At 45.8% G+C, this 22,940-nt stretch overlaps 1 protein-coding gene across 1 annotated transcript in view; it reads right to left on the bottom strand.

Moving 5' to 3' along the window:
- Positions 1-22,940, bottom strand: part of AGGF1 (angiogenic factor with G-patch and FHA domains 1) — a 153,447-nt gene that overhangs the window by 14,820 nt on the left and 115,687 nt on the right. The window contains exon 15 of the mRNA XM_033929321.1: positions 11,302-11,384. Within this exon, the coding sequence (XP_033785212.1) occupies positions 11,302-11,384 (83 nt within the window). The remainder of the gene's footprint in view (positions 1-11,301; positions 11,385-22,940) is intronic.

The following is a 22,940-nucleotide window of genomic DNA, read 5'->3' as shown; positions in this document are numbered from 1 at the left end:
AAGTTTTGAGTTTTTTTCTGAAGTCCAGGTAAGTGGGGGCGTCAAGTATAATTTGGGCAAGCCATGAGTTTAGTTTGGCCGCCTGGAAGGAGAAGGTTTTGTCAACGAATCGTTTGAGAGGACATAGTTTTAGGGAGGGGAAGGCGAATAGATGAATTCTGCGAGAGTTCTTACTGTTGTGGTTTAATTTAAAGTGGGAGATGAGGTAGCTTGGGGATAGACCAAACACCGTTTTGAAGCTGAGGCATGCGAACTTGAACAGTACTCTGGATTCAAATGGCAGTCAGTGCAGTTTATGGTAGAAAGGGGTGATATGTTCCCGTAACTGCCACCCTTCCGGCATTACCGGGCCCCTAAACGCTCTCTTCCCTCTCTTCCACCCTCTCCCTTCTGCATCAGCCAAGTTCGGCTAAATGTGTTGTTGATCTAATAAATTGTTGTAAATTGGCATGTCAATGCGGATCCTAATGTAATTGTTGTGAACCGCCTAGAACTCGAAGGGTATGGCGGTATCTATATAATAAAACCGTAGGCGGCGCATGTGCATTCTTATCGGCGTGCTTCCATGATCCGTATGTCCGTGGCTGCCAAGAGTGCAGCATGCCCCGCGCTTACTACGGCCCCACGCGCAGCTGAGTTCGGCACGGCGGTTTCCCCAGATAGGGGAAGTCGAACATCTCACTCCCGACGCGCAGCTGAGTTCGGCATGGCGGTTTCCCCAAATAGGGGAAGTCGAAAAACTCACTCCCGGCTCTCCTCGGCACGGCGGTTTCCCCAGATAGGGGAAGCCGAACAGCTCACTCCCGCCTCATGGTCCTGCCGCCGCTCCTGTTCACAGCGGCCTGCACGTCAATGACTCCCCCACCCCCCCATCCTCCCGCAACAGCCGCTACCGCTCATGTTCAAAGCGGCCTGCTGAGGTTCGCGGCCGGCTGTAGCGAACCTCTCAGGCCGCTCTCCACATGGTAGCACGTTCCCTCTGACGCGATCGCGTCAGAGGGAACATGCTACTGAGGTGGACAGCGGCCTGCGAGGTTCGCTACAGCCGGCCACGAACCTCAGCAGGTCGCTTTAAATAGGAGTGGCAGCGGTGGCAGAAACCATGGATGCACAGGCACAAGTAAGCGCCAGCTCCTCCCGAACTCGCCCGAACTCACACACACACCTAATTGTCAGCTAATTTGAAGAGCCCGAACTCACAGCCACACCTAAACATGCAGACCAGGATCGTGGGAGGATGCGCCCTGGCAAGTGGTGCACAGGGACTTGAGAGGGAGGGAAATTGGCTGGGGAGAAATACAGGCAGACAGCTTTGTGATGTTCCCAGAACAAATGTGGCAGCTCAACCCAACCTGAATGCAAGTAAAGAGGTATGTATGTTCTTCTTTGCTTCCAGAGTTGTCAAAACAAATTTCAGACACTCACAGAAGGACAGGAACACTGGACAAGGAGAGAGAGACACACAGACACTCACAGAAGGACAGGGGGCTAAAGAGACAGATTAAAAAAACAAACAAAAAAAAAACACCACAGAGGACAAGGACAGAGAGACACACAGACACTCACAGAAGGACAGGGGGCTAAAGAGATAGATTGAAAAAAAAAAATAAAAAAAATACAGTGGACAAGGAGAGAGAGAGACAAAGACACTCAGAATTTCTGGACAGGGATCTAAAGAGACATTGAAAAAAACCCCACAAGAAACACTGGACAAGGAGAGAGAGACACACAGATACTCAGACTTATACAGATTTGCAGAAAAAATGGACAAAAAAACAATTTATTAAGCACAAAGTATGCAACAAATAGAAAAAATATAAAAACTTTAAATAAATCAACCATACGATGGATATTAAAGCTCTCACATTAAGTTTTCAGTAATTTTCACATATATTCTAGCACCCGTTAATCTAACGGGCTTAAACACTAGTATAAGAATAAAATTATTATTATTATTATTATTTGTTAAGGCCAAATATAAGGCGGACGGCAGTGTTCTGAATCAGTTTTAGTCTCCTGGTGGTTTTCTTCATGGCGCCTAGGTAAATGATGTTGCAATAATCGAGGATGCTGAAAATGGAGGATTGTACTAGCAGTTGGAATGAGTTGTCAACACATTCCCTACATACAAGGAAGAGAATGGCACACTTCCCTGCAACAAAACTAACTGCAAACTATTTATTTTTTTTATTTATTCAATTTTCTATACCGTTGTCCCAGGAGAGCTCAGAATGGTTTACATGAGTTTATTCAGGTACTCGAGCATTTTCCCTGTCTGTCCTGGTGGGCTCACAATCTTTCTAATGTATCTGGGGCAATGGGGGGATTAAGTGACTTGTCCAGGGTCAAAAGGAGCAGCATGGGTTTGAACTCACAACTCCAGGGTGCTGAGGCTATAGCTTTGACCACTGCGCCACATGCTCCCATTATGCCAACAAATTTCACAAGACTCCATAGTCACCCACATAGGAAAAACATTCAACATAAGGGGATCCTTCACATGCTAGTTTATATCATTCAATGCAAAAGGTGTAGAGAAGGATGCTATATTGGAGAAACAAGCCAAATGCTAAAGAATAGGATTAATTTACACAGATATCTTCCGTGGGACAACATTTCAGCTAGTCAAAGACAAGGTACATAGCCTAGGGGTAATCCTCGATAGTGACCTTTCGCTCTCTGACCAAATCTAAGTGGTATCCACCCTGTTCTACTACCTCTGGCAGCTATGGAAAATCAGACGATACTTCTCAGAACCAGACTTCTCTCAACTACTCTATTCCTTCATCCTCTCCCGTATGAACTAGTGCAATGTGCTCCTAAACAGTCTCACTATAAAAAATCCTCCATCGACTACAATGAGTATAAAATGCCATCATCCAGCTCCTGAAGAATCTCCACATACGAGAGACCCAAAGGAAAGATGACTCTGAGGTTGCAAACCAACGAGACAAGGAGGATGAAAGCATTACACAAGGTTAATCTGTGGTATCAGAAAGTTTGAACACATAACACCTTGGTTGAGGAAATTACACTGGTTACCTGTACGCTTATGTATTATTTGCAAGACATTAGCACTGGTGTTCAAAGTCATTTACCATGGGATTCCTTGGTATTTATCACAAACCATGGCAATCTATCAACCGCTTAGAACTCTGCGGTCTGAAGATGCGATATGATTGTCACTGACGGACTTCTCAAAAGTATATTATGAGAACACCAGAGCTTCTGCTATTTCCATCATAGGAGCAATGCTATGGAACAAATTAACTGGACCGCAAAGAGCTCTATCTGATAAGTTAGAGTCTCTATGGGTCAAAATTCCAGGAACAAATGGCCTGGAAACAAAGATCGGCATCTACTACTGACCCCCAGGGCAGTCCAAAGAAATTGATGGAGCAATGACAGAGATTAAATGCAACTGCAAGGGAGGCAACACAGTTATCATGGGTTACTTCAACTATCCGGGAATAGACTGGAACCTAGGCACCTCCGGCTGCATTAGAGAGACCAACTGACAAGTTCTTGGATGCTCTAGGTTGTCAAGGAAAACACTAGAGAAAATGCAATTCTGGACTTAATTCTAAATGGCCTGCGAGGACCAGCACAAGATGTAGAAGTAGAAGGGACACTGGGAAGCAGCGATCACAATATGATCCGCTTTGATCTGGACGCAGGGGAGAAATATCGGTCCAAAACGACAGCCACGGCACTGAACTTCCGAAAAGGGAATTACGAAGGGATGAGACTCATGGTAGGGAAGAAGATTAAGAAGAGGATAAGCACTGTAAAAACGCTAGAGCAAGCTTGGTCCCTTTTTAAGGACACAGTCACTGAGGCGCAAAACCTATGTATACCGCGTATCAACAAGGGATCCAAGAGGAAAAAGAACAAAGAACCAGCGTGGCTCACTGTAGAGGTGAAGGAAGTGATCAGAGACAAGAAAACTTCATTTAAGGAATGGAAAAGGTCAAAAACGGATGAAAACTGGAACAAGCACAAACAACATCAACGCAGGTGCCATAAGGCGGTAAAAGGGGCCAAAAGAGACTATGAGGAAAAAATAGCCAAGGAGGCAAAGAACTTCAAGCCGTTCTTTCGATATATTAAGAGGAAACGACCCGCAAAGGAAGTGGTGGGACCGTTGGATGACCATGGAATAAAGGGAGCGCTAAAGGAGGACAAAGCAATCGCTGACAAACTGAACACATTTTTTGCATCTGTATTTACCGAAGAAGATGTACACAGCATACCGGAACCCATCAGGCTATATGCTGGAAATGAAGACGGAAAGCTGACAGGATTGACGGTCAGTCTAGAGGAGGTATGTAGGCAGATTGATAGGCTTAAGAGCGATAAATCCCCGGGACCGGATGACATCCATCCGAGGGTCATCAAGAAACTGAAAGGGACCATAGCTGAACTGCTTCAACTAACAGTCAATCTGTCGATCAAATCGGGAAAGATTCCGGAAGACTGGAAGGTGGCGAATGTTACACCGATCTTCAAGAAAGGTTTGAGGGGAGATCCGGGGAACTACAGACTGGTGAATCTGACCTCGGTACCAAGAAAGATGGTAGAGTCACTGATAAAGGATAGCATCATTAATCACCTTGACGGACAAGGGCTGATGAGGACCAGTCAGCACGGTTTTAGCAAAGGCAGATCATGTTTGACGAACTTGCTGCACTTCTTTGAGGGAGTAAACAGATAGACAAGGGCGATCCGGTCAACATTGTATATCTGAATTTTCAGAAGGTGTTCGACAAGGTTCCGCATGAACGACTACTTCAGAAAATTGCAAGCCATGGAATTGAGGGTGAAATACTCACGTGGATTAAAAACTAGCTGGAGCATAGGAAACAGAGAGTGGGGGTAAATGGACAATACTTGGACTGGAAGAGTGTCACCAGTGGAGTGCTGCAGGGCTCGGTGCTTGGACCCATGTTCTTTAACATCTTTATAAATGATCTGGACATAAGTACGACGAGCGAGGTGATTAAATTTGCGGATGATACGAAGTTATTCAGAGTAGTAAAGACGCAGGGAGATTGTGAAGATCTGCAACGTGATATAATCAAGCTCGAGGAATGGGCATCGATATGTCAAATGAGGTTCAACGAGGATAAGTGTAAAGTGATGCATGTCGGTAACAAAAATCTCATGCACGAATACAGGATGTCCGGGGCAGTACTTGGAGAGACCTCCCAGGAAAGGGACTAGGAAGTTCTGATCGACAAGTCGATGAAGCCGTCCACACAATGTGCGGCGGCAGCAAAAAGGGCAAACAGAATACTAGGAATGATAAAGAAGGGGATCACGAACAGATCAGAGAAGGTTATCATGCCGCTGTACCGGGCCATGGTACGCCCTCACCTGGAGTACTGCGTCCAGCACTGGTCGCCGTATATGAAGAAGGACACGGTACTACTCGAAAGGGTCCAGAGAAGAGTGACTAAGATGGTTAACGGGCTGGAGGAGCTGCCGTACAGCGAAAGATTAGAGAAACTGGGCTTCTTCTCCCTCGAACAGAGGGACATGATCGAAACATTCAAGGTACTGAAGGGGATAGACTTAGTAGATAAGTACAGGTTGTTTACCCTCTCCAAGGTAGGGAGAACAAGAGGGCACTCTCTGAAGTTGAAAGGGGATAGATTCCGTACAAACGTAAGGAAGTTCTTCTTCACCCAGAGAGTGGTAGAAAGCTGGAACGCTCTTCCAGAGGCTGTTATAGGGGAAAACACCCTCCAAGGATTCAAGACAAAGTTAGACAAGTTTCTGCTGAACAAGAACGTGCGCTGGTAGGGCTAGTCTCAGTTAGGGTGCTGGTCTTAGACCAGAGGGCCGCCGTGTGAGCGGACTCTGGGCATGATGGACCACTGGTCTGACTCAGCAGTGGCAATTCTTATGTTCTTAAGAAAGATGTTTTTGCCTAATTCTGGTTTCAGGATTAATGTACGTATTATGGAGAGCTGTGAACTAACTGTCTATATTGAATAATTTGTGTATTTGATGTTTGTACAAGTCTTGCTTCTTTATTTTACATATGTTACTATTTGTAAAGCTGCCTAGGAATAGGCGGTTTAGAAATCTTTTAAATAAATAAATAAACATAAGAATTGCCGTACTAGGACAGACCGAAGTTTCATCAAGCCCAGTATCCTGTTTCCAAAAGAGGCTAACCCAGGTCTCAAGTACTTAGCTAGATCCCACGTAGTAAAACAAATTTTATGCTGCTTATCCTAGGAGAAAGAGATTATGTACTTACCTGGTAAGCTCTTTTCCAATAGATAGGTGAGATTCTAGATAGTAGGGTTATTTCCCTATAGCCGAGTGCTGCTGCAGAAGGAATCCATTCTGGATTTTTCACTCTGCCTCTGTTATACTTCACTGGGCTCTTTAGCTCCACTTTCAGTTAGTACCCAAGTATCTAGAGCAGGGGTGTCCAATCTTTTGGCTTCCCTGAGCCGCATTGGCCGAAAAAAATATTTCTGGGGCCGCGCAAATGCTGCAGAAAGACAGAAGAGGGAGCCAGCAAGACCGGGGGCGGAGAGGAAAACACTGCATCGCCCTCGACCAGGACCGCACAAAATACTTCACGGGGCCGGATGCGGCCCTTGGGCCGCAGGTTGGACACCCCATGATGTAGAGCCACCCAATACACGTGAAATGGCACCTTTAGCAACAGGTGTAAACAAATTGTTCTGCTCAAAAAGTACCTAAACAGTACCATTAACCACCAATACAGGCTTCAAAAGTGCTCAGAAACTACTCCACAATAAATTGCAACATATATACAAATTCTTCCCAGCCCTCAATGGCTGACATGCATCCAAGAATCATCTCAGAGAAGCCTACTGTAAGCAGGTTTAGGAAGAACAGGGTGGGAGTCTAGAATGCCTTACCTATCTATTGGAAAAGAGCTTACTAGGGTAAGTACATAGTGAGACATTCTAGACAGTAGGGACGTACAAAGCAGTCCCCCCAAAAGCTAGGGTGGGTTTGCTGCGTTGATCCTTAAGACCAAGGACCCAAAGGCGGAGTCCTGTCTTGCCACCACGTCCACTCTGGCAAACATGTGAAGAGGAGACCACATTGCCGCTCTGCGAATCTCCTCAGGAGAGGCAGATCTAGCTTCAGTCCATGAAGAACACTCCTGGTAGAATGCGCCTTGACGGAAACAGGAAATTGTTTCCCAGAAAGAATATAGGCTGATGAAATGGCCCTAATGATCCATCTGGATATTGTGGCCTTGTAAGCAGGAGCACTCCACTTAACTGAATGAGAATGAGTCAGCACAAACAAATTGTTAGAGAGACTAAACTTTTGAATGATCTCTAGATAATCAGAAGAATTCTATGCACATCCAGTTTCTTCAGCAGTCGACCATGCGTCCTGGAACCAGTAGGTGGAAAGGCAGCCAAACGTACTTCCTGATTAACATGGAAAGCTGAAACCACCTTCGGCAGGAAGGAAAGAATTGTCCAAAGGGAAACTCCAGTCTCTGAAATCTGGAAGAATGATTCTCTGCAACATGGAGCCTGTGGGTCCGACACACGTCGGGCCAAAGTAAAGGCAACCAGAAAAACAGACTTGAGCGTCAAGTCCAAGAGGATCGATGCTCCCGGGATCTAGAACAAGAGAGCCTGGCCATTTGGACCCAACGATAAGCCAAACTAGCCTGAAGAAAGGTGAGAATCAGCGAGATCAGAGCTGAATAAGGGTCCACCTGGTATTAGGCAGGCCTTCCACGCCTTAGCATAAGCCAAAACCATAGCCGACTTCTTAGACTTTAGAAGAATATCAACAACCACAGCAGAATATCCTTTGTGCTCTAAGCCTGCGTGCTCAAGAGCCATGCGGTAAGAGCAAAGTGACCTGGAACTTCTATGGCTACTGGACTCAGCAGGAGGAGGTCTGGATAGGCATGTAAGCTGAAGGCTTCAACTCCTGCGCAGACTTATCTGATCTGCGAACTACAGCCTACAAGGTCAATCTGGAGCCACTAGAATGAAGCAGCCTGAATGGGTCGTGATCCATCAAATGATCCGGTTGAACATCGGCCAAGGAGGAAAGACATACAAGAGAATCTCCTCAGGCCATGGCCGCACCAGAGTGTCGATCCCCTCGCTTCTTGGCTCGGATCTTTGACTAAAGAAGCAATCCACTTTCTTGTTTCTTGTCACGGTCATGAGGTCAAAGCGGGCCCAAACCCAGCACCGTACTATTGCTCTGAATGCCACTGTGGACAAGCGTGCTCTGGCATACTACATGGCCTGCACTAAACCACATAGAGGTTCCTCCCAAATATTTGTCTAGGAGTTGCTGTTTCCAAAAGAACCATTTCCATTTGGTTATCAGACTGTATCTCTTTTGCGTATACTCTGGGTAGGTTGATACTACAAGGCAATGTAACAGCCCACAATGTACAGGCTATGGCTGCCTTGGTAGCTCACTTACACTCTGCATCTATTGAAGAAATCTGCAAAACAGTTACTTGGTCCTCAGTCCATATGTTTACTTTTCATTACTGTTTAGAACACAACTCCAGAAGAGACAGTCGGCTTGGACAAGCAGTACTGCAAAATCTATTCTCTACTTAAAGCCAACTTTCCCTCCAACCCTGTAGGGTTTCATCAGGCTCTTCCAGAGACAAAATCGTGGCAGCTTAGGAGTCCCACGTGTGAACATAATATCCTTGCTTGTCCTTGGAGAAAGTATAGATACTTACCTGTAGTAGGTGTTCTATGAGGACAATGGGCATATACATAGTAACATAGTAAATGATGGCAGAAAAACACCTGAACGGTCCATCAAGTCTGCCCATTTATTTTTTTCTATCCTATTTTTAAATGGAGTTCCTTTCTTAATGAATGTGTATTATATATTGTACATCGCTTGGATCCTTTTTTAGGCTGTTATGCAGTATAGAACATAAGAAAGTTTTAAATAAACATAAACATTTTTTAATAAACATATTTCTGGGTCATAGACTGTAAAGTCCACCTGGTATTGTCCTAGGTTCCAAATGCTGAAGTTGCCATCCAAATTCACTCCAGCTTATCCAACTATCCTATTTGCAGGATATCTACCATACAGTCTGGCCAGTAACATCCTCATGTTCCAAGTTAGTAGAGTTCCCATTTATCCCTCCCCAGCCCAGCCCATCCTAGACCAAATCACCACATATGGGACACAGACCGTGCAAGTCTGTCCAATATCAGCCTTAGTTATTTAATTTATATCCTTTGTTTTCTAATTAGAGATCCTCTATGTTATTCCACACTTTTTTGAATTCCATCACTGTTTTCCTCTCCACCACTTCCCTCGGGAGGGCATTCCAGGCATCTACCACCCTCTCTGTGAGAAAGAATTTCCTAACATATTTAGCTCTTCAAGTCTCTTCTCATACTTCTTTTGGTTCAAACCCCTTACCATTTTTTTCACCTTTCTCTGGACCAATTCAAGTCTTTTTATATCCTTCACCAGATATGGCCTCCAAAGTATTGCAACACAATAAAAAGTGTGGCTTCACCAATGACCTATAAAGGGGCATCAACACCTCCCTTCTTCTGCTGGTTATTCCTCTTTCAATATAGCCTAGCATTTTTCTGGCTACAGCCACCGCCTTATCATACTGTTTAGATATCTTTAGAACTTCAGACACAATCACCCCTAGGTCCCTCTCTTCGTCAGTGCTCATCAGCCTCACCTCCCAGCACATACAGACGGTTCCCTCGGATTTCAACCCCCCAAATGCATCACTCTGCACTTCTTTGCATTGAATTTTAGTTGCCAGACATTAGACCATTCTTCTAACCTTTGCAGATCCTTTTTGTGTTTTCCACTCCCTCTGGGATGTCCACTCTGTTGCAAATTTTGTTATCATCCGCAAAAAGTCTAACCTTACCTTCTAACCCTTCAGCAATGCTACTCACAAACATACTGAATCAGCTTCTCACAACCACCCATATCCCTTACTTGGCTTCTTAGCTTTGTTACTGAACTGATGGTCCTACGAGCTGAATTCGAGCAGGAAGGCACTGCCATGCGCACATGTGCATTATGGGCACTGCCTTATGACTTAAAGCAACAGTGCACTTGGCAGTGTCCATACTGGGTTCCGTGAATGACATCACCCACATATGCACATATGCACCTGCTGTCATCGGAGAACTTCTGCTACAGGTAAGTATCTTTGCTTTATTTACACATTTTTGAGTTCATTTACATTGATATGTATTTATGTGTCTATCATTGTTATAGATTTTTATTATTTATATATTTTTTCTTTTAGTTGTTTTGAGCTTTTTTATGATTGGCCTTTTGCAAGTATGCTTGTTTTATTTTTTAATGATATGATTTGACATGTGTTTTGTTGTAGTTGTCCCTGATGCAGACCATCCTCAGAACAAAACATGGTCCATGTCAGGCTATTCCTATATGTTCATTCTTTGATTGTTGAACAAAGCTGTTCATTTTAAGTGTTTCTGCTATGTTTTTTCATCTTTGATTACGGATTGCAGAACACCGATTCCTCTGTTGTGCTCCAATACTTCTCTGGTGCCTGTTTTTTTTGGTAACAGTGAACAAAAGTGGCCCCAAAGAGGCCTAAGTTTTTGTAAAGATTTGCCTCAATTTTTGTCACAAAAGCTTGAGAGGCAGGTCCATAGATGAAATAAGTGCTCCACATAGAACTAAATAATATATATAATAAACTATTACAAGGACTGCCAAATGGTCTCTGGTGCATGGTCATGATGTCCCTAATTGTAATATCTGCAATAAGATTCCACTTAGGACCACCAAATTCTGAAGAAAAACTGATCGACATCTTTGATTCAAGCTGCAAAGACTGATGCCCCATTGGATTCAAAGGTATTGAACATAAGAATAGCCATACTGGGTCAGACCAATGGTCCATCTAGCCCAGTATCGTGCTTCCACAGTGGCCAATCAGACCAATCCAGGTCACAATACCAGTCAAAAATCCATGTAGTTGCTTTGAAGGACCAAAGAATAGGACTATCTGCTGTGGCATTGACCAGCCAAGGAGTTACATTGCCTGCTGGTGGCTCTGCAGCACTGAGAGGTTCATCACTGTTTTCAGATTTTTAGGCTGAAATGCTACTTCAACCATGAAAATGTACCACTTTGATTTCATATAGCTAAGTACAAAACATACTAAATGGCATAATTCATTAAATGCTTTATGTACGAGAGCAGAATTTAAAAAAGGGAGCAATGTTTTGTCTCCTGACACCTACAAATTGTTATAACAGCGCACGTCCCCTAACTTACCTGTAAGCCATATTTTACACGCATTTGTTTCAGTTCTTTTCTCCTTACTAATTCTTTTTCTTCTTTGCTCAGTAGAAGACCAACTAAATGAAAATAAATGTGGAAAATTATCAATATATATGAATAGCTTTACATCACAAAACCCATTATGTTTACCATGTTTATTATATTCTCATAAAATATACAGAAAGACTGTGGCCACATAATTCTATAACAGGGTGCGTAGAACCAGGCACTGAAGGGTATGTGGTAGGAGTGTATTTTACAAAAGAATGTAAGTGTCTGCTTTCCATTATGCAATAGTAGCATTACCAGTATTAACACAACTAACATTTAGGGGGCTAATTATCAAGGTGCGGTAACATCACCTTTTATGGCACCTTGATTTTCTGTGGGATTTAGCAACTTACACGATCTGAGTCCCACAGCTTGCTGAATTCCATGTTAAGAGAATAACACAGCTTAAGAGACACCTCACAAGAGGCATTATTCTTGGGGCCCTGTTCTGTTGACCTGGGAGCATCGGGCCACAGCTTTGTAGTCCGAAGCTCCCGGGTGGTGAAATATCCCCAGCAAAAACATGAGGTTATTTTACTATCATTTTTAATTACTAATGTGACCAAGTTGTGTTGAGGTATTTGCATAGTAATGAGATGCAAAACATGCATTTATTGAAATTTAAACAATCTAAATATTCATAAATGATAAAATAAATATCCTTAAAAATTGATGGTATGCCTTGACAAATTTTGTGCCTTGTTAGTATGCCATGAGATGAAAAGGTTGAAAATCACTGGTATATGGGTTTTAGTCTGCTCTAGATAGAAGGAAAAGGTGTGTATAGTCCAAAGTGTACAGTATGATTTAGCCAAGATGGCATGAGGTTTCAGGAAAAAATGTAGGAAGACAACTGACTGATTAAGATAGAACTCCAACAGCACCTTAGGAAGCAACTTAAGATGTGTATGATGAACTATTCTGTTATAATTAAATTTTGTAGAAGGTAGATCTGCTACTAGGGCCTGAAGCTCACAAACCCTGCAAGCTGAGATGACCCCCCCCCCCAAAATAAGAGCTTCCAGATCAGGTATTTCAGATGGCAAGAGTCAAGTAGACCAAAAGGAGCTTTTATTAGCTGGGCAAAGACGGTAGTGAGGTCCCATAACACGTTTTGAAAGGGAACTTTATCAGAAGCAAATCTTGCATAAAACAAACAATTAGAAGCTGTAAAGAGATGGGCTTACCTTCTACCTGATGATGGTAAACACTAGTTGAACTGAGATGAACCCTTATAGAGCTGGATTTAAACCAGACTCAGAAAGGTTTAGAAGGTACTAGAAGTTTTATGCAAGAAAGGACCTAGGGCCTTGCTCACATTAAACTGCAAACCTCTTCCATTCAGTATAACACCTTTTAGTGGAAACTTTCCTGGAAGCCAGCAGGACCCTGGAAACACCATTAGGCATTTGAAAGGATGCAAATTTTATGTTCTCAACAGCCAAGCCATGGAGGCCAGAGATTGGAGGTTGGGATGCAGAAGACTCCCCCACATTCTGCGTGATGAGAGTCTGAAAATGCACCGATATCCATGGTTTTTAGAAGGACAATGCCAAAAGGAGGAGGAATCATATCTTCTTTGGCCACAGTAAGGAATTATGAGGAGATCATGGTGCCCCAGTCCTGCCTGAGCATTAGTGCTGTCCGATTCGCATCGATTCACCAATTCACTTTGGGTGAATCGATTTGAATCGATTCATTTTTACAAAAAAACAACCTCACTGATTCAAGTCGGCCCCCTTGCTAGAAGGGTTTCCCTCTGCCGCCGGAGTCCGTCCATCTAATGTAACTTCCGGTTTTGCGAAACCGGAAGTTACATCAGAAGCATGGACTTCGGCAAAGGGAGGCTAAAAAGTAGTAGTAAGTTATAAAAATAGTAATAATGAAAGGTCTAGAGAAGCGTGCGATTCGTTTCGGGCGTTCTGGCCATTTTCCGTTCCGGTTTGATTTCTGATCATCCCCCCCCCCTTGTGGGAAGAGCGGATTGCGGGGAAGCATGCCTGCCTGCCCGCCCCACAGCAAAAGCCCAAGAACCATGCCAACCGATCGTCCTCCACCTGCAGGCGGCTGCTCCTAGCCAAAGTGAAAGAGGAAGGACCCGGGAGGGAGCAGCTGAAACCCCTGTGGCAAGTGCTGATGCCTCATGTCGGCCTGGGCTTCCCCCCGCAGAACCTAGCCCGCATGGTGGTGTGAGAGTGGCTTTATGAGCAGGGCCGCTGGCGACCTTACTCGGCCACCGTGCTGAAGGAGGATGCCCGGGGCAGCGTGGTGCTGGGCAAGGTGGACCTGCAGCTGGTGCCCTTCATCATCGACCTGCAGTCCATTCACCGGTTCCGCCAGGACACGGAGTGAGTGGCCGAGGGGCTTGCACTGACGGGCATTTTTGCCTGAAGGGGGCGAAAGATGCTGATAAGCACGTATCGATGGCATCCTCACCTCAGTAGTCTTGTAGTCCCTTTCCCCCTGTTGATGGCTGCTCTCCATGCACCCAGAAGTGAACCTGCCAGGCTAGTTCTGTGTCCCTGGCTCTGATGAGGATCTGAGCTGGTCCTGGAAGGGCGAAGGGCAAAATTTTTGTTTGGAGAGGCCATCACAGTGCAAACCCCCCCCCCCAAAAAAAAAAAAAAAATCTCACTGCACAGTAGCTGCAGGGTAAGTGGATAGCAATAGGTTTCCCTATTAACATCAGTCAAAAGAAAAAAAAATTCAATGGGGGCCTCATTTAGGGTCTGAAGAGCTGCCATTGATTTAAAGGCCTTAAAGATCACTGGTTTAGTCGTTTTAGGGTGGCCGGACAGGAACGCAGGTAAATCATGTATTCTCTGGTTGTCCTTTACTTGGAAAGGTTTGAAATACAAGGCAAATATGATTCTGTTTTGGGTGAGGGGAGTAGGTTTTTGTTTTTGGGCAAATTCAAATGCTTATGTACATAGTGAGAAAAAAAGGCCTTTTCTACTTTTGTTTGAACATGCAAATTACATAATAAATCACAGCAAATAAAAACTGCATGAGGCTGCCAGAAATCCCAGATTGGCCTGAAGGATTCACCCTGGAACTAGATAACTTGATAGGTTTCTTCACTAGAGTGGAGGGGGGATGGGCTTGGGGGAGATTATGGAGAGTTCATGGAGAGATGAACTTGGGGGAGATCATGGAGAGGAGAGATGGGGGAGGGAGATGGAGGAGGGATGGAAGAAATAATGGATCTAAAAACAGGAGAGGGAGAGAGATGGTGGACAATGGGATTTAGGGAGGGAAGGAACAGAAGGAGAGAAGTTGGACACAAGGGATGGAGTAGAGGGGGTATAGATACTGGATAGGAGGGTAGTTGGGAAGAGAATGGGAGATGGTGAACCCTGGGGTGGTGGGGAAGGAAGGAGAGATGCAGGATGAAAAGGTAGTTAAGAAAAGGAGATGGTGAATCTGGGGATGGTGGGGGTCCATCACTGCAGCTGAGGGGATGGAGACAAAAAAGGAAAGATGCCAAACCTCCAGGGGAGGGAAGGAAAACAGAAGGGGAGGACAGAGATGGAAGATGGATGGTTAGCACGGAGAAAGAAGGAGACCCTGGCAAGCACGTTATCAGAAGACAACCAGAGCGTGGGACCAACTTAATTTAAATAATGACCAGACAACAAATGGTAGAAAAAAATAATTTTACTTTTTGTTTTGAGATTACAATATGTCAGATTTGAAATGTGTATCCTTCTAGAGCTGGTGTTAGACTGCAAATGTGAGCTAGGATTTAACAGAGAAAGGAAAAGTATTTTTGTTTAACACCACAGCGCCAGTTTGGGTAGGAGAGGGCAAATGGGGTGAAGAGGCTATAAAAGGGGTAAAGAGGCTATAAAATAAACCCACTAGGATGTTTTTTTAAAAAAACACCTAATTGAGCAGGAAAATCGAATTGAATCAAAAAATCGATTCAATAGGCTGAATCGAATCGAATTGAAATATTTTTTCCTGAATCGGGCAGCACTACTGAGCATCATCAGAAGCTTTAGCAGAAGATAAGCTCAAGTTCCCGATCAGCTTTTTTACAACCTGAGGCAGCAGAATTGTGAAACACTGGCCATCGTTGGTGTAGCGATTGTTCTTCAAGATAAGTTGAATGTTTCTTGTCTTTATTACATTAAGCTTTTGCACTGTACTGCACAGAGCTTTTTTCCAGACATTAGAGGAGGATTTTTATGCCAATGAGGTTATCGCCTGAACACCTTTAACTACCGCTGTGGAGTGGGACGTTTGTTTCTGAGGCTTTTTCCTCCTCTGTGTTTTTTGGTTTGGGCTCATAGGTTAGTGTTTCCTTCTACCTTGCACTCTCCAGGTGAAAAAGTTACACACTACTAATATTGGATTTCACAATATCTGTGTCTTTTAGATTTTTCCATGTATTTTGCTATGGCCCTCTCCATTCTCATTTTTCTTTTTTTTTACTTTTATCCATTTCAATGTCATCAATCTTTTTCACTTCTTTGCCTCTATCTTCCTGTCTAACTTCCTGTTCTCTCCAACCTTTTCCTCTTCAGTTCCCTAGGTGTATTCTTAGTTTCCCTTCATGAAGCAGCCCTGCTCTTTCAAGCTTCCCACCCAAGTTTCCACTACTATCTATAGTTTTGTCTTGCACTGTCCTAAATCTCTTACTCTCGTTCAGCTTTCCCCTTTTGCTGTTTACCAATTTTTGCTGTTCCCATACTCCATCTTCCTACCATATTCACAGACCTTTCTCAGCTCCTCTCCACTCATGGACCATCCTTAACACATTGTGGTGTCATTTACTTAACTCAATTCCCTATTCTCCGTATGATACCCTTTCTTTCTGGTGTTTTTCTGTCCTCTCTCAACAGTGTGCAGCCCACTTTTATTCCTTTCTCATTGGGCCAGATGCTTTGCACCATATGGACTGGGGCCAGGATTTTCAAAAACCCATATTAAAAGGCGACAGTCTGCTAAGGTAGCAGGAGATGCCCATTCAACACCCCTTCCCTAACATCCTGGCCGCGACTCCCCCCCCCCCCCCAGCAGCAAGAGAGATGCCCACTCTCTCCTGCTGCAAATAAAAAAATAATTAAATAAAAATCCTGCCTGACTTGACTGCCCTCCCCCTGGCAGCAGGAGAGAAGCTCACTCTCTCCTGCTAGTAGTGACTCCTCTCCACTGTCTCCGCTGCACCGCTTCCCTCTTACCTGAACAGATGAGCTAGCCAGACGGAGATGGACATCCTCATTTAAGCTGCTGCTGTGTCTTCTAAACTGGGTATTCCCCACCCCGGTGCGGGGCCTGGGGCTCTGATTGGCCCAGAGTGTTTAAGGCCTTAAACATCTTGGGCCAATCAGAGCCTCAGGCCCCTCCCTGGATGCATCAGGAAGGGTCCTAAGTCTTTGATTAGCCCGGGTGCCTAAAGCCCCGTCTATGGGGTGTTCTGGCCAATCAGAGCCCTAGGACCCTTCCTGATGCATCCGGAGAGGGGCCTGAGGCTCTGATTGGCCCAGAGTGTTTAGGCCCAAACCATAGAAGGGGCCTTAAACACTCTGGGCTAATCTGAGCTTCAGGCTCGCCCTGGTGCATCCCAAGATGCACCGGGGAGGGGAATACCCAGTTTAGATGATGCAGCAGCAGTTGCAATGAAGATGTCCATCTCCGTCCTGCCGGCTCAACTGTTCAGGTAAGGGGGAAGGGTGCACTGGAGACGGGGGGGGGGGGGTTTCACCACTAGCAAGAGAGAGTGGGCATCTCTCCTGCTGCCGGGGATGGAGAGGCCATTCCGGTCAAGTAGGATTTTTTTGTTAATTATTTTTTAAATTTGCAGTGGGGAGAGGGGGGGAGGGGCGGCACGTTCGGGTCGGGCATGATTTTTTTGTTAATTGCTTTTTATTTGCAGCAGGAGAGAGTGGGCATCTGTACAGAGGTAGAGCCCGTAAGTTGAGGGAGTACCCCTCCCGAACGACGGAGAGGACCTAAGAATCCGTAGTGATCTCCGCCCAACGTTGATAAAAGGCGCAGAGACATCTCCTGATGGGCAAAGGGGGAACCTCCAAGGCGGAAGGGGCTAGCCCCCTCCCGCCGGGCCAGTCAAAAGGACGGCTGCTGCTTAGGCGCAGCGGGGGTCTAAGGCTTAGGAGGAGCCCTCTGCCACCGAGGCGGAAGGCGAGAAAACGCTGGCGTGGACTTCTGCGGGTACCGCCAGGGAGGTAGCCGGTAGGTCTTGGGCGGAGTGGGTTTCAGCTTGGCCCGGACCAAAGAAGCGAAGGAGAGTGTTCATGTTCGGAGAGGCGCTTCATGGCCGCCTCGATGGAATCATCGAACAGCTCATTCCCCAAGCATGGAAGATTGGTCAACCGGTCCTGCAGGTTGGGGTCCATATTGACAATGCAGAGCCAAGCCAGACAACACATGGCCACCGTGAAGGCCGAGACTCTAGACGATAGCTCAAACGCATCATAGGAGGCCTGGAACATGTACAGCCGAAGCTGCGACAGTATATCTACCAGCCGGTTAAACTCCGCCTGGCGCACAGAAGGCAAGGCGTCCTTGAAAGATGGCAGGGACTAAATGCACCACTTGAGATATGTTGACTCACTACTACTAATAAAAATGATTTAAAAAAAAAAAAAAAAAAAGGAAAAGGTGAAGTTATAATTCAGGACCTCGGTTCGCCATCAATGGAGTTCTGATACAGGTGCCGGCCGAACTTGTCCATAGTCCTGCCCTCCCGCCTAGGCGGGACAGCGGCATAGACCTTGGAAGGGTGAGACTTTTTAAGGGTAGACTCCACCACCAAGGACTGATGAGAAAGCTGTGCCTTCTCGAACTCTTTGCACGGCACCGTCCGGTACCGAGACTCCATTTTGGAGGGAATAGCCGGAATAGCATAGGGCGTCTCCAGATTGCGAAAGAAGGTTTGCTGCAAGACCGGATTCAGACAGGGATTCCCTAGGAGCTCCATCTCCTCCAAGAACTCCTTAGTATACCTGGAGTCGGCCTGAAGGTCCAGGTGCAAGGCCTTCCCCATATCCTGCACAAATCTAGTGAAGGAAGAGGGCCTGCTCTCAGAGTGCTCTCCGGGGGAGTGGTAGAACAAGATCGCAGGAGCCACCAAAAAGGAGGGGGAAGCCTCCCTAGAATAGTGCGGGGGAACATCCGTATCCACCGAGGAAGCCCCGCTGAAAGAACGAGGAGGCGTCGACGGAGAGTTTGCTCCTCCAAGTCTCTAAAAGGGAGGACTGCAAGGCATGGACCGTCGAGGTCCGGGGACGATGCCCCGGTAGAACCTCGGCCCGAAGACAAACCTTGGGAATATGAGGCCCGGGTCCCCCGAGGTAGGCCTCTTCCCGGATCGGGGAATCCAACCGGACCGGCGACCTCAACAGACTCGGGTTGCACAGAGTGAGGTCCAAGGGCTTAATGTGAGCCAGTAGTGTGAGGACCCGGGGACCTGCCCCGCCTCGGGGGGGGGGGGGAGTCCGAGGACGCTTCGCTAGGCGTATCGACTGAGGTCGGCTCGAGGGAGAAAACGTGCCTTGATGGAAGAGGCGAGGAATCCGACGAGGACAGACGCCGAGACCGGCGTGCCTTGTCCCGAGAAGTCTCGTCACGACACTCAGGCTGGTCCACCGCTCGCGAGGTTGAGGCCGGAGCAAGCTGAGGAGATAATAACCTTCAGCACCTCCTCAAACATCGGCACCGTGACCATATTCGGCCGGGCAGGTGCCGCAGTGCGTTCCACCGAGGGCGACCTCGAGGATGAGTATTCCCGTGTGGTGGAAGCAATGCTTGGAGGGTTTAGATGATGGGTCTTGTCGAGGCCGGCGGGACTACACTCACCACCTGGGTGGCCAGGGACTCTTGAGGAAGGCTTCTTCAGTAGCCGGAGCTAAACCTGAAGGAGGAAGAGGGGACTTACCCGGAGCTGAAGTCTTCGAGGTCGAGGTCCCCGAGGCCTTCAAAGTCGATGGGAAACTTTCCCGGGGCCGAGGGTCTTCGAGACCGACGTTCGAGACCGAGGCCGACGGCCCGAAGCAGGAGCGGCTTCCATTGGCAAATAAGCTCCGCAATCCTGGTCCTACGCTGTCGAAGAGCACGAAGCTGAAGCGTGGCGCAGCAAGAACAGGACTCGTCAGGTGATCAGCACCCAGGCACATGATACACCAGAGGTGCGGGTCAGTGATGGATATAACCTGCCCGCACTGAGAGCACTTCTTAAACCCGGTGAGAGGCCGGGACATAAGTTTAGACGGCCGCAGCCACTCGAGGCTAGGCGGCCACGCCGGGAGCTCCCGGTCGCCGAACCAAAAAACAAAAACCGAAAAATAAAGAACAGGAAACAAGTAACAACGTGCACAGCGACTCCCGTATAAAAACAAGAAAGCCACGGTGCTAGAAAGGCACTTAGAGATTGCAGAGAAGAGAGACAGAGCTTTCTGGCTCCGCGGAAAACTAAGAACTGAAGACCACGAGGAGGGGATGCGCCCTCTAGTGGAGCAGGAAGACACGCATGTGTGGGCAGTGCTAGCAAACTTGAGATCTTCAATCAAGTTTGCTTGAAAAGCTGTCTGCGACAGGGCTCCGTGGATGACGTCACCCACATGTAGAGAATATGCTGCCTGCTTGTCCTGGGATAAAACAGTTTAGTGACGGCGTTAAACTTTTGAGAATCTTGCCCTGAGTTATTAGTCAGTATCTAACTGACAACACAGGAAGAAATTGCTTCAAAAACCTGGTAATTCCCATCTCAACCAGCAGATGTCATCAAAGGAACAGTTAATTCAGTCTGAAAAGCACATCAAGGGTCCTGTGGTGCATTATAGGACTGACCTTCACACAAGCATTTATTTTATTTAAGAATGGAAACCCAAGGTTCACTGTGACATTTAAGCCCAGTTTTGCACAGGATATCTAGGTGGAAAATGGATCTATGGCAATGCATCCATCGTCATCGATCCAGATGGTATACTTTTATTTTTCATAAATTATTCTTTTCCCATTTTTTTCACTAATCTGATTTTTAAATTGTTGGCTTGGGACGCTCCAACATGTTTCACCACTCTAGCTGAATCAAGGCTGTCCCCTGCTTTATTTATTTAAGCATTTACTGCTGTCCTTCCGTCCTGATCTATTACTTCTTGACTACTGTGCAACCTTATATCAAAAATCGTCATCGATCCAGACAGTATACTTTTATTTTCATAAATTTTTCTTTTTCCATTTTTCTAACCTTTTGTTTAAAAAAAGTAATAGATCAAGATGGAAGGATGGCGGTAAAACAGGGGGAAAGTCTTGATACATCTAGAGTGACGAAACATGTCAGAGAGTCCCCAGCTGACAATTTCAAAATCAAATAAGTGAAAAACCTTTCTTTTAAACAAAAGGTTCGATAAAATGAAAAAAGAATAATTTATGAAAAATAAAAAGTATATATATTGTCTGGATCAATAACGATTTTAGTGCAAAACCTCCAAGTGTGGTAGAGTGACCAATTGGATCCACTGCTGAAGATCTAGCTAATAGTAAAAATACTAAATAGTAATAATATAAGGTTGCACAGTGGTTTGTTTAGAAATTTAGTGCTATCATAAATATTTAGTGCCAATAAGTGAACTTGGATGGAAAATTGTCTGTGTAAGTGGATGCTCAGGAAGAGCCAGTTAAGGAGTCTAGTAAAATGACAACCTTTGGACATGGTTTTACACACCAAAAGATAAGCACAACTAATCTCTTAAGGATTGCTGCAAACTACAGGTCCAAGAGCCAGATTTACGAACCTGCCCTATTGGGACTGCTCTATGTCCGATTCGGGCAGGTCTGATGGATTTTGGAAACTCCAATATGTTCTTTTTTTTTTTTTTTTTTTGAAGCGCACGGACTCTCCTGCCATGCCCTGCTCTTGCCACCCAGACTCTCCTGCTCTCTGCCGCCTTCCCTGCAGTGTGACACCGCTTTAAACCCATGGGCTCACACTACAGGGAAGGCAGCAGAGCTGGAATATCAGGACTTGACAGGCTTCAAAAAAACCCCTCAAGACTGAAGATCTGGGCAGAGGAGTGCAGGGACGGCAGTTTGAAGATCGGGGCAGAGGAGTGCAGGGCGGCACAACTCAGAAGAGTTTATGGGCAGGCAGATCGGGGCAGCGGGAAGTGTTTGGGGCAGTCAGATCAGGACAGCGGGAGGCAGGAGAAGAGCATTGGGGTGGCAGATTAGAAAGCAGGGCATGCAGAGAGAAGGCTTCGGAGAGTCGGAAAAACATTTTCGACTGGTCCCCAGCAGTAGCTTCTTGGGATGATCAGCCAGCTCAGTCGGATTGGAAAATTTAGTTGATGAATTGCATCCCTGTCTACTTTGCATGCGTTTCTCCTCATTTGCATGCACGGAATCGAAGTGGATCGCAGGAGAGGTTAGTGAATTGTGCCTGAGGGAAATCTGGTTGCAAACCAATTGGTACACGATCGGTTTGTTTTGTGAATCTAGCCCCAAATGAGCACTTAGTTTGCATTTATATCTGCCTTGAACAGGTGTAAATGCCGATGTCCACATTTTACTGTATATGTCTTTTCCTATTTTACAATCAGAGATACATATACTTTCTGTTCCCATCCAATCGTGCGCCAGACACTCGAGCGCTGAAAATTTGGCGCAAGACACAAGCGTGCTGTGGGAAAACTTAGTTTTAAAGAGCTCCGACGGTGGGTGTGGGGGGTGCCGTTGGGAGTTGTGGGGGGTGCAATCCCCCACATTATAGAGAAAGCGGAACTTTTCAGAAAAAAACGGAACTTTTCACGAAAAAAATTGGAAAAAGTTCAGTTTTCTCTATAATGGAGGGTTCCAACCCCCTAAGCAGGCAAAATCGCTGTCTATGTACAGTCTCTTCCTCTGTTAACCGCTCTGAACGGTTATGGTACTGCGGTATACAATAATTAAAGTTAATTATTATTATTAAACCCCCCCAACAGCAGTGCGAACACTATGCAGTAAAGTGGGGGTTCCCCACTCACACCCCACTTCGAAGCTCTTTAAAACTAAGTTTTCCCATGGCGCGCTGGTGTGTTGCGTTGAATTGTCTGCCCTCCATTGTCGGCATGCTGGTCTCTCGCGCGCGCGACTATGAACCCCTAAAACGAACCTCCTTCCAACCTAAACACCCTGCAAGCAAGAGTTTTCTAAAAATTCCTATTTATACACATAAACATCACTATGAAAGCCAAGCAAACATTATAAAATTACCTCTTATCTCAAAAAACACAACACTTACTCTACATTTTAACATACAGCAAGGTACCATTTTTAGCCAGTTACATCAGGATGATACTGTATTTTTCGTTCCATAAGACACACTTTTTTCCCCCCAAAAAATGGGTGGAAATAAGGGCGTGTCTTATGAAGCGAATACACCTTCCCCCAGTACCTTTTTTTAAATTCAGGCAGTCCACTGCTGTATCGGAAGGAGGTTTCCGCACTCCTGCCCTTCCCTCACTGAATGGCTGCCTCTCTGAATGGCTGCTACTTAGAAACTTTCTCCCACTTCCTATCCATGTAAGCAAGCCAACCCCGCCTGTACCCATGGCCTTGTAAGTAAAATTTAAATAGAT

The sequence above is a fragment of the Geotrypetes seraphini genome, chromosome 1, assembly GCF_902459505.1.
Source record: "Geotrypetes seraphini chromosome 1, aGeoSer1.1, whole genome shotgun sequence".
Classification (NCBI taxonomy): Eukaryota; Metazoa; Chordata; class Amphibia; order Gymnophiona; family Dermophiidae; genus Geotrypetes; species Geotrypetes seraphini.
The sequence above is the reverse complement of the archived record's forward strand: the minus strand, read 5'-3'. Positions and strand labels throughout refer to the sequence as shown.